Source organism: Oncorhynchus gorbuscha, linkage group LG23, assembly GCF_021184085.1.
Source record: "Oncorhynchus gorbuscha isolate QuinsamMale2020 ecotype Even-year linkage group LG23, OgorEven_v1.0, whole genome shotgun sequence".
NCBI classification, from domain to species: domain Eukaryota; kingdom Metazoa; phylum Chordata; class Actinopteri; order Salmoniformes; family Salmonidae; genus Oncorhynchus; species Oncorhynchus gorbuscha.
This window is the reverse complement of record NC_060195.1, coordinates 24564431-24576788: the sequence shown is the minus strand read 5'-3', so window position 1 is coordinate 24576788 and position 12358 is coordinate 24564431. Positions and strand designations below refer to the sequence as shown.

The following is a 12358-nucleotide window of genomic DNA, read 5'->3' as shown; positions in this document are numbered from 1 at the left end:
AGAGTGTCCAGATTGTCTATCCCAGCTAATTTGTACGGGTTTTGCAGCTCTTTCAGAACATCTGCTATCTGGATTTGGGTGAAGGAGAAGCTTTGGAGGCTTGTGCAAATAGCTGTGGGGGGTACGGAGCTGTTGGCCGATGTTGGGGTAGCCAGGAGGAAAGCATGGCCAGCTCGATTATCGTGGATTTATCGGTGGTGACAGTGTTACCTAGCCTCAGTGCAGTGGGCAGCTGGGAGGAGGTGCTCTTATTATGTATGGACTTTACAGTGTCCCAAAACCTTTTGGAGTTAGAGCTACAGGATGCAAATTTCTGTTTGAAAAAGCTAGCCTTTGCTTTCCTGACTGACTGAGTGTATTGGTTCCTGACTTCCCTGAAAAGTTGCATATTGCGAGGACAATTTGATGCTAGTGCAGTCCGCCACATGATGTTTTTATGCTGGTCGGGGGCAGTCAGGTCTGGCCTCAAGGGCTATATCTGTTCTTAGTTCTACATTTTTTGAAAGGGGCATGCTTATTTAAGATGGTGAGGACATTACTTTTAAAGAACAACAAGGCTTCCTCGACTGATGGGATGAGGTCAATATCCTTCCAGGATACCCCGGCCAGGTCGATTAGAAAGGCCTGCTCACAGAAGTGTTTTAGGGAGCGTTTGACAGCGATGAGGGGTGGTCGTTTGACCGTGGACCCATAGCGGATGCAGGCAATGAAGCAGTGATCGCTGAGATCCTGATTGAAAACAACAGAGGTGTATTTGGAGGGCAAGTTGGTCAGGATAATATCTATGAGGGTGCCCATGTTTACAGATTTAGGGTTGTACCTGGTGGTTTACATGATCATTTGTGTGAGATTGAGGGCATCTAGTTTAGATTGTAGGATGGCAGTGTCAAGCATATCCCAGTTTAGGTTACCTAACAGAACGATCTCTGAAGATAGATGGGGGGCAATCAATTCACATATGGTGTCCAGGGCACAGCTGGGAGCTGAGGGGGTCTATAATAGGTGGCAACAGTGAGAGACTTATTTCTGGAGAGATTAATTAATACATTCTTAAAATTAGAAGCTCAAACTGTTTTGGCACAGATCTGGAAAGTATGACAGAACTTTGCAGGCTATCTCTGAAGTAGATTGCAACTCCTCACCCTTTGGCAGTTCTATCTTGACGGAAAATGTTATAGTTGGGTATGGAAATATCCCCCCAAAAATGTTAAGCCAGGATTCAGACACGGCAAACACAATCAAATCAAATTGTATTTGTCACATACACATGGTTAGCAGATGTTAATGCGAGTGTAGCGAAATGCTTGTGGGTTGGCAGGGTTGGTTGAGTGTGCTAAAGCAGTGAGTAAAACAAACTTAGGGAGGAGGCTTCTGATGTTAACATGCATGAACCAAGATTCAGGTGGGACAAAGGAGGTATCTGAGGCATGTTGAGTGGGACTAGGGGCTCCGCAGTAAACTAAAACAAGGATAACTATCCTAAACAACAGTATACAAGGCATATTGACATCTGAGAGAGACATAAAGCAATCACAGGTGTTGATTGGGGGAGCTAGCTAAGACAACAACGGGTAAGACAACAACAGCTAATCAGGTAAAATGGCGATGAATGGTCAGAGAGGGTCGGTTAACTACACACAGGGCCTGAGTTCGAGCCTGGGGCCGATAGATAAACAAAAAAATGAACAAAATGGAGTTCCGTGATTAAGGAACAGTCCAGCATGCATCAGCTATGTAGCCAAGTGATCATAGGGTCCAGTGAACAAGAATAGATGGAACAAGGAAGCTGCGGGCTAGTTGTTACTACGCTAGCATGTGGGAGACACAGCGTATAAAGTGAGCAGGCAGGGGTTAGTAGAAGCGTCTGCTCCGACGTCTGGCAAAGGCCGGTTGAGGGCACAGCGGATGGAGTTCCGTTGGCAGACCAGTCATGGTGGTACGGCGGGGAGCCATGTCAACAAAAGGTCCAGGCCAGATGGCAAAAGAGGTATTGTAGTTGTAGTAATTTCATTTGCTTGCCGGGAGATGCGCCTGGCTCACGGCTAACAGGTGCTAGCTTCGGGGCAGGGGCATTAGCCACTATATCCACTCGGTAGCAGCTAGCTAGCAGCGATGATCCAATGCAAAGGTCAAAGCTTACGGCATGAGCCATCTGATTCAATGAATGAAGGAGCCTAGTTAGCTTTTTTCCATTTTTTTTAAGGTGCCCCAAAGCTTTTTATTCCTTATATAATTTATCTTTGTTTCATAGTGCAGTTCATTTTGACTTTGATTTAGTTTAGTCACATGATTTCTTAATTTAAATCCAAGGGGATTTAACCGTTTTTACAGTCATTTTCTTAATGGGTGTGTGCTTATTAGTAACTGGAATAAGTAGTTTCGTAAATTTGTCAAGTGCAGCGTCTGTTTGCTCCTCATTACACACCACAGACCAGCAAATATAATTTACATCATCAACATATGAATCACAACAAAACGTATTGTATGACCTCTTATACACTATATTAGGCCCAGCCTTTGGAACTTTGGTTTTCCTAGATGTGGCTATTATATTGTGATCACTACATCCTATGGATTTGGGTAAATGACTTAAATGTAAATGTAATACTGCTTTAAAGCAAACATCTGCAGCATTATCAAAGATGTGATCAATACATGTTGATGATTTAATTCATGTGCTGTTTGTAACTACCCTGGTAGGTTGCAGGCACTGGTTACACTTAGAATGAGTGGGCAGCTTGATGATAGCCAGTCAATATTTAAATCACACAGAAAATATACTTCTCTGTTGATATCACATACATTATCAAGCATTTCACACATTATCCAGATACTGACCATTAGCAGTTGGTCTATAGCAGCTTCCCACGAGAATGGGCTTTAGGTGAGGCAGATAAACCTGTAGCCATATTACTTCAACAGTATTTAACATTAAATCGTCTCTAAGTTTTACAGGAATGTGGTTCTGAATATAGACCGCAACACCACCTCCGTTGGCATTTATGTATTTTCGGTAGATGTTATAACCATGTATTGCTACCACTGTATCAAAGGTATTATCTAAGTGAGTTTCAGAGATTGTTAGAATATGAATGTCATCTGTTACAAGCAAGTTATTGACTTCATGGACCTTGTTTCTTAGGCTACATACAGTTGAAGTCGGAAGTTTACATACACTTAGGTTGGAGTCATTAAAACTCGTTTTTCAACCACTCCACAAATGTATTGTTAAAAAACTGTAGTTTTGGTAAGTCGGTTAGGAAATCTACTTTGTGCATGACACAAGTAATTTTTCCAACAATTGATTACAGACAGATTATTTCACTGTATCACAATTCCAGTGGGTCAGAAGTTTACATACACTAAGTTGACTGTGTCTTTAAACAGCTTGGAAAATTCCAGAAAATGATGTCATGGCTTTAGAAGCTTCTGATTGGCTAATTGATATAATTTGAGTCAATTGGAGGTGTACCTGTGAATGTATTTCAAGGCCTCCCTTCAAACTCTGACATCAACTTTGACATAATGGGAAAATCAAAAGAAATCAGCCAAGTTCCAAATGCCTGAAGGTACAACGTTCATCTGTACATGCAATAGTACATACGTATAAACACCATGGAACCACGCAGCCGTCATACCTCTCAGGAAAGAGATGTGTTCTGTCTCCTAGAGATGAACATACTTTGATGCGAAAAGTGCAAATCAATCCCAGAACAACAGCAAAGGACCTTGTGAAGATGCTGGAGGAAACAGGTGTAATATATCCACAGTAAAACGAGTCATATATCGACATAACCTGAAAGGCCGCTCAGCAAGGGAGAAGCCACTGCTCCAAAACTGCCATAAAAGAACCAGATTACGGTTTGCAACTGCACATGGGGACAAAGATTGTACTTTTTGGAGAAATGTCCTCTGGTCTGATGAAACAAAAATAGAATTGTTTGGCCATAATGACCATCGTTATTTTTGGAGGAAAAAGGGGGATGCTTGCAAGCCGAAGAACACCATCCCAACCATGAAGCACGGGGGTGGCAGCATCATGTTGTGGGGGTGCTATGCAGGAGGGACTGGTGCACTTCACAAAATAGATGGCATCATGAGGTGGGAAAATTATGTGGATATATTAAAGCAACATCTTAAGACATCAGTCAGGAAGTTAAAGCTTGGTTGCAATTGGGTCTTCCAATTGGACAATGACCCCAAGCATACGTCCAAAGTTGTGGCAAAATGTGTTAAGGACAACAAAGTCAAGGTATTGGAGTGGCCATCACGAAGCCCTGACCTCAATCCTATAGAAAATGTGTGGGCAGAACTGAAAAGGCGTGTGCGAGCAAGGAGGCCTATAAAGCTGACTCAGTTACACCAGCTCTGTCAGGAAGAATGGGCCAAAAATCACCCAACTTATTGTGGGAAGCTTGTGGAAGGCTACCCAAAATGTTTGACCCAAGTTAAACTATTTAAAGGCAATGCTTCCAAATACTAATTGAGTGTATGTAAACTTCTGACCCAGAAATAAAAGCTGAAATAAATAATTCTCTCTACTATTATTCTGACATCTCACATTCTTAAAATATAGTGGTGATCCTAACTGTCCTAAGACAGTGAATTCTTATTAGGAGTAAATGTCAGGAATTGTGAAAAACTGAGTTTAAATGTACTTGGCTAAGGTGTATGTAAACTTCCGACTTCAACAGTATGTTAATATTGCTTGATTGTTTTTAATGCTTTACTGGGAAGCTTATCAGAGGTTATCATTGGTGCTGATAGTGCAGGGTGAGCTGCATAATGTGGTCTTCCTACTATTGCACACCGCCTCAGTACTAACTCTGGTTTATAAGCTCATGATTACTGCTTACAATAGCTGTAGGATAAACAGATATATTCGGTGCAATTTTTTAAACATTTTTTTTTAACCTTTATTTAACTAGGCAAGTCAGTTATTAACAAATTCTTATTTTCAATGACGGCCTAGGAACAGTGGGTTAACTGCCTGTTCAGGGGCAGAATGACAAATTTGTACCTTGTCAGCTCCGGGATTTGAACTTGCAAACTTTCAGTTCCTAGTCCAATGCTCTAACCACTAGGCTACCCTGTCAGCCCGAATTAGTGGTACATAAATTAAATTACCTACATTGTGTTTGCCAATGCCTCTAAGATCATGTACATTGATGCAGCATTATGACGACTCATTGTTACAATGGTAGGGATTAACTGAGCTGGTCTTGGATCATTTACCAGTCATTGTTTCAACGTTGCCTTGAAATGCGTGGACAGAGTCCAGAAGCCAAGATGATTTGGATGGACTCCTTCATTCCTGTAGAGTATCTTCTATTTCCAGAAGGTGACAAAGTTATCAATAAAAGTGACTCCATTAGAGCTACAGTAGTCTTTTATCCAGATGTGTAATGCCAGCAGTCTGCTGAATCTTTCACACCCGCAGCCCAACGATGGTACTGGACCTGAAATTATTGGCCGTTTTTTGGAGTCTTTTAATGCTAAAATCAGTTCTTTATAATCTATTTTCAAATGATCCGAGCTAGTCCCCCTGATGTCATTTGACCCCACATGGACTATGACAGTGTCAGGTCCCGGAATCTGTGGTAGAACAGTCAGAAGCAGCCTTGTTAAGTCCTGTACTCACGCTCCTTGGTAGCACAGGGTTTTGGCCTTGGGGACCGAGATGTTTCTCACAATGATGGAAGCTGGTGATGTTGAATGGGCCGGTCTCTCAAGCAGCCTCACGGTCTAGTAAGCTCTGAGGATCTGAACTTGAAGCCACCAGAGAGGGAGACAGAGCCCAGGACGAAGACGCAGGTACCTCCGGATCTGATCTTGAATGGGAAGCCACCAAGGACGAAGCGGCAAAGCTGTTTCTGGTCTGCGTAAGTTCCAGGCTCAACAACTCCATGGAGACCCCCGTTGCCAGAGGATGCCATCTTCAACTTTCACGGCAAGTGACGTACCTCCTTGGCTGGTTGGTTGAGTCGCGATCAGCTTCGTTCTCCAGGGAAGGGGGAGACCCCTGTGGAGAGCCGACACAGCTGTGAAACTTCCACCAGACCAGAGTAGCGCCCGGTTACTGGGGTGGAAGTAAAAGAAAAAGTAGGTGGGTGTGAGTTCCAATAGCTTATGTAGGTTTGCTACTTGCTTGCTAAGAGTATCCATTTCGCTGCTGTAGTCCTCCGCAAGCAGTTGCTACAGTGAAAGTCAGCGCAGTCCACAATGTCCAGGAACAAAGCAAACACAGCTCCTGAAATGCTGGAAACATTCAATAATGGACTCCATTTGAGACAGCCGAGCCAGCTAGGCTAGCTGGGCTTTCGAGTCTCTCCCCCTATATGGAATCTGACAGGATTCCAGGACAGACAGCAGCGCTCACAGAAATTTTGCCCAACAGAGCCCCAGGTTTCAAAATAAAATAAAAGTATATAAAAACACTGTCAGCTTTAAAACCGAGGTCCTAAGTTTAGGATTCAGCGTTCGACAGCATTCAACAACAACAAACATACGTCGCACTCAGATGACGTGCTTTCATTTTAGCAAACTGCCATGTGGAGTTTATCTTTGACATGATGAATGGGGCCTCCTTGGTGTTCCATACACCAGCTTTGCAATCATTAATTATAGAAAGACCAAGACAGCTAAACAATTGAAATATTCCCCCTGCAATTAGAATGATACTGTGATATCCTGTTGGCTATTGTCCATGCCTTGCTGCACAGCAAATTTGAGATCAGAATTTTAACACTCACAGATCCCCTGACATATCGTTAAACTAACACTTTTCAAAGTAACACCCCTGTGTTGGAGTGTTGGATCCGTAACACCATGGGTGTTGCAAATGTCAACTTAAATTAACACTTTATTAAAGCTGATGATGTTGCACTTTTTTATGGTTGGGAATAACACATGTGGTGTTACAGTATTTTTGTGGGGGGAGGGGCAACATTGTAGGTTGTAAAGTCTTATTTGCATATTTCCCAGCATGCCTTTCAAGGGAATGTCACAGATATGGCTGTGTTTGTTTGTGACAGAGACATGGTTGTTGCATTCAATGACTTCTAGTCCTAAAGCCTTTACCAAGTGAATGTGTTTGAATTCAAAGTAAACCCTTAATGACCATATATTGTACATTTCATAAGGCATTTACTTATGGCCTATTTATCCTCAATTTTGTGGTCTGGAAATCTTGTCTCATGGTCCACATCAGACCTCCAAGTCACAATATGCAAAGCGATTAGTAATTCCTGTCGGATATCCAACAATTACAATAGTTTATCACCCACAACCTGCATTCAGAATGACTGATGGAGGTCTTGATAACCAAGCCTACCTAAATCTAAACTGGAAGAACCATCTCAGAAACAGCTTTAATAAATTCATCCCCTTACAGATTGGATTAGTTTATAAAAATGTAAGTTATTTATCTTTGTATAGTAATAATAATAATATATACATCTGTGCATGCAGAAACATGTATATATTAAAACTATTCTAAAAATCTACCTGCAACAAAGCATTCTGGGAAGAATGACAATGAGGCCCCTCCCACGTCTTTTTCACTCAAAGAGTTAACGTAAATGAACTAACAACACAGCCGAGTAACAACACCACACAGTGTTGATTCCACTGTAATTCAAATAACACTTACTTTATTCAGCACACGTGGAGTCAATTTCAATCCCACTGGTGTTAACCCCAGTAGAATCACTATTACCTTTAAACCAAGATTTTAACACTTGCAAATTTGCTGTGTGCCTTGCTATTATATACAGAAAATCAGCAGACCTTTCTGAAACAGTCACAAAAAAAGTGACAGCTTTCATTGGCAAGTATATTTTGGGAAACAGAACGACATTAAAATGCAACTGTAGATGTGGGTTTTGGAATAAAACATGCATGATGAGCACTGTCTTTGTTCTTCCTTGGCTTGATCATCTTTTTCTACTCATACATCCTCATACATTTGATATACTACTGTGGCCTACACACATTGTTTGAAACAAATTCAAATATACCACATATGGCAACTTCAAAGTTAAACTGGCATTAAAAGTACATTATCAATTTAACAAATCACTCTCGAATCAGCAATATGCTGGGCCTCAGATTCAGAAAGCCCACTCAAATCAACAAAGCTATGGCTGTATAAGGAATTTATGATTCTAAATATAGGGTTCTGGTTATACTCTAGCTCCAAGCAGAGGAATGAGCCACTGCTAGAGGCTAACATGGGAATAAACACACTACACTGCAAACACACCCAAAACAATGATCTGAAGGCAAAGCTCATTTTACTGCCATAATAGCCCGTGGTTTATCAATGTTAAGTATTACGTCTTGATTCTGTAGTACTCAGATACACACGGGGGATTCTGTTCCTGTCCTCTCACTCTCTCCCCCTCCCTTCAATTCAGATGCAAAACCAGCTCATTAACATATGTATGAGTCCTGCAACCAACTCTGATGACAATTGATAGTGAGAGAGAGATGTTCCTTCTCAGAGCGCCATCGCTCTGCTGTTACTCATTCTGATTCCCAGCTCTCCTCTGCACTCAACGGGATGATTCCTGTCACTCTTGGGGTGTTTATATAAAGCATAAATACCCAGACACTGCATTACAGAGACATATTTGATGAAACTGAAGTGCCAAGCAGAAGCAGGAGATGCTGGAGCTATGCTCCGTGCTCTGTGGGAGAACTGAAGGCATCACATAACTGGAATGGCCAACGTGAGGATGACACTGTCCGTTTGTCATCGACCCTGTGATTAGATCAAGGTGAATACGAAGGAATGTGTCGTTCAATCAACACCGCTATTTATGATCTGCCATTTTGGGTCATTGCACACCGGACGTCAAGACAACCTATATGAGGATTTTTGTGATGAATAATGTGCCTCCCTCCCCACCCCTCCACAGTGGATCCATCCAGTCAGAAGCCTGAGTGTAATCTCACAAGTTGTGTCTTAATATGGCCTCTCCTCTCGTCCTCCTCTGCTGAAGGGTCCCTCCACAGCGTGGGGCTTTCCATGGAGAGTAGGCAGATCCACGGACACACAGCATCTCTCTCCTCTCCTCAGTCCTTTATTGTGTCACTCCTCTCAGATGCTCCGGCGGCTAATCAGGCGCCATGGGGATAATAATAGGTCCTTCTCGTGTAAAGGATACGGGGGAGCTGATTTCTATGGAGCTATTAAATCTTCTCTGCACTTAGTGTCTCCTCAGCTAATAAACACTGACAGCTGTGGCCTAATGGTCCAGCCGCCAGAACGCACCACAGTGCCCGCTGCACAACAATTAATTACCAATTTTGTGAGGCTACAGGTTCTTGTCAGGGAGCCCTTTCCTTTTTAAGGGGGCATTGCTGTTTTGCCCATTTGAAGAGAAGCAGTTAAAACCTCATTTTTTATTTGATTAGATGGAGATTGGATATGATATTGCGCACGTGAAAAAGGCCTTCATTCAATCTGTTAGGTCTCTTGAAACATAAATAAGCATGTTTGCTGAGAATGTCACAATTACATTAACAGACTGGGTATAGTCATGGCTGAATGTGGGTGGTAACAAATCTGTACGTATCATTTTGTTATTAGCGTGCCCAGCTCAGTGTAAATGACCAGTGCCCCAGAGGGAGACTAGATCCTTGAGACCATTACTCGTCTTCATTCACACAAATTGCTTAACATAAAATAGCCTTTTTTTCATATCAAATAGTCAAACTCAATAAAAAAATCGTTGTACCCATTGCAGAATGTGAAAATAATAACAACATAAATCAAGAGAAGTTGACAATATTGTAGGAGCAAGTAGCATCATTATATTCTAAGTTAACAGGGGCTAAATCTCCAGATGCCCAGACACTCAGTAAATCCTGATGCGCACGGATGGAATGTCTGTGACAGAAGGTATGAAATCCATTGTAGGGAGCAGGGGGCTTGCTGTATGATAGAGATTTATGCTGCGTTACACAGACTGCTAACTCTATTAAGTTTAATTGGGTTGGGGCTGCTCGACTCTTCATCCTATCAGAAATATTAATACCAAGCAGAGAAAGGTAACGATTGAGAATGGTAACGCGGTAAGGATATTTATTGTTCCCTACAGAGCCTTCAGACACATGAAAAAGTCACTGTGTTCAATAGGAAGAACTGCAATTTAATGTCCTGGCTGGGTTGTAAAGCAAGGCATAAGGTCCAGTTTGTGTAGTATCCAGAAAGCTACGATGCATGCTTAAGTAACAGGGTTTTTCTGAAACTGGGGAAAAATACACATTATTTAAGAAACAACCTAACAGCCTCTAGCAAGACCACTGAACAGTGAACACTGGGGGTAATTGGTGTTCCAAGTGCCAATCACCCACTAAAACACAACCTTGACTTAAAGTAGACAATTACCGTATCTGTAAAGTTAGGCTAACAAAATCCCAAATTAAACACAGCAAAATGACATGTGAACACTGCACGGGACAATAGAGCGCTCGTCCAACAGTCATCTCGGAGCCAGCTGATAAGTGTATTATTTAAATACCAAAAGGTGAAGAAGAAGAAGAAGAGGAAGAAGATTCTCCTTGGCTCTTCAGCTGTCTCCTCCCAGTCTCTGTGTTGATGCATGTGAAATAATGGCCTACAATTTACCCTGACTCGACAGCTTAAATATGCCTTCCTCACACTTGTTTTGTTATTGTCAACTGGCACTGAGCTCCAGAGTAAGATTTGAATAGTGTTTGTATATTCCGCAGGCAGGGCTTTTTGCCTGGTTAGTGTTGAAAGCACACTGTGGTATGAATATGTGGTGGGAATGTTCTGGTAAAATGTTTAAAATTGAGTGTAATGTAAACAGATTTCAAATAATTGTGTTGTTTTCTCTGATCCCAGTGGATTTGGGCCCTCCTATTAAAACGGCTACAGTACATTGTGTAAGGAGAATGAGTTGAGCGTTTGGAGAATGAGAGGTTGGTGACGGCCGGGCACCTCCCCCAGGTTAGAACAAGCACATCATTAAATATGGACAGAGGGTCAGGGGAATCCTGCATGCCAGTGTTGCTGTGTTCTGTTCTCTCTGCCTGCCTTATGTATTACACTTTCTATTAGACCCCAGATTTATGTATAGCAAATTCCCCCTAAGGCATATTTGGCTGATTGCAGCACCCCCTTTTAATGGGGTTGACTGAGGCATCGGAATGCAGTGGTGGTGATCACTCGGCTGCTTTACAGTAGAGGACATTCCAACAAACAGAGCTCCAAAACTATATTGACATAGCCATGGTCCTGTATCCCCAGCCAAAAGGCACTGCAGTAAAATGTGTTTTGAAGAAAGCAGCAAGGAGCCCCTGACTGTTGCAGTCTATAATTACACTTGTCTGCTCTATGGAGAGGAGAGAGTTAGCACTGGCCCCATGGGGAAGACTTACCCGGTTGGACATCTATAACACTGGCCTGTCTCTCAGTAGGGAACAGGACCTTTGGGGGTCTGGTTGTGAGGAGAGCTGCAAAAGAACAAAACACACATTTGAGAGGACAGAGGGGGAGAAAATAAACATATTGAAGATTACACAGATTCTCTTAATGACTAATGTTGACAAGATCAGTAATCCATGCAAATAGAATAGAGCTATTTCAGTCCCGGCAAAACTCTTCCACAAACATCATTTACAAATATCATTATAGGATATATTGTAATCACTTAGCCTGTGGGAGCCCCAGCAATGAGTTTTATCATTCTAAAACAAGATGATGTCATCTTTAATCTTTTAAAGATTTGAGTGCACACACACACACACACACACACACACACACACACACACACACACACACACACACACACACACACACACACACACACACACACACACACACACACACACACACACACACACACACACACACACACACACACACACACACACACACAGTTAGCAGGACAGTTAGCAGGACAGTTAGCAGAGTATGGAATACAGCAGTGGGCTGAATAATGATGGGCCACTTTGATAATGTAAAAACTCTGTGGATTAATTACACTAAATCATCTAGAGATATGCTCTAAAAACATGTGAGCGCACTGAATTTATTTGATATCCTGGAGTTTAGTTAAGAGCAGTGAAATGTATCCTGTACTTTAGAACATACCCTGACAGATGTACATTATATAAGATACAGTATTTAAAAGCTGGCTGCACCTCATGGTATAGGGTTAGCTGGAGTATCTTTAGTGAACTATTATGACATCAAACTATCATGTCTACAGGTTGAGGGAGCATAACACACTCTTGTATTGGTGTATTGGTGACAGAACTATAAAGGTGCCAGAACTGTATAGGTGACAGAACTGTATAGGTGACAGAACTGTATAGGTAAATT

The 12358-nt window shown here is 42.0% G+C and overlaps 1 protein-coding gene across 1 annotated transcript in view; it reads right to left on the bottom strand.

Moving 5' to 3' along the window:
* Positions 1-12358, bottom strand: part of LOC124010643 (X-linked interleukin-1 receptor accessory protein-like 2) — a 193180-nt gene that overhangs the window by 78034 nt on the left and 102788 nt on the right. Inside the window, exon 5 of the mRNA XM_046323314.1 lies at positions 11413-11487. Within this exon, the coding sequence (XP_046179270.1) occupies positions 11413-11487 (75 nt within the window). The remainder of the gene's footprint in view (positions 1-11412; positions 11488-12358) is intronic.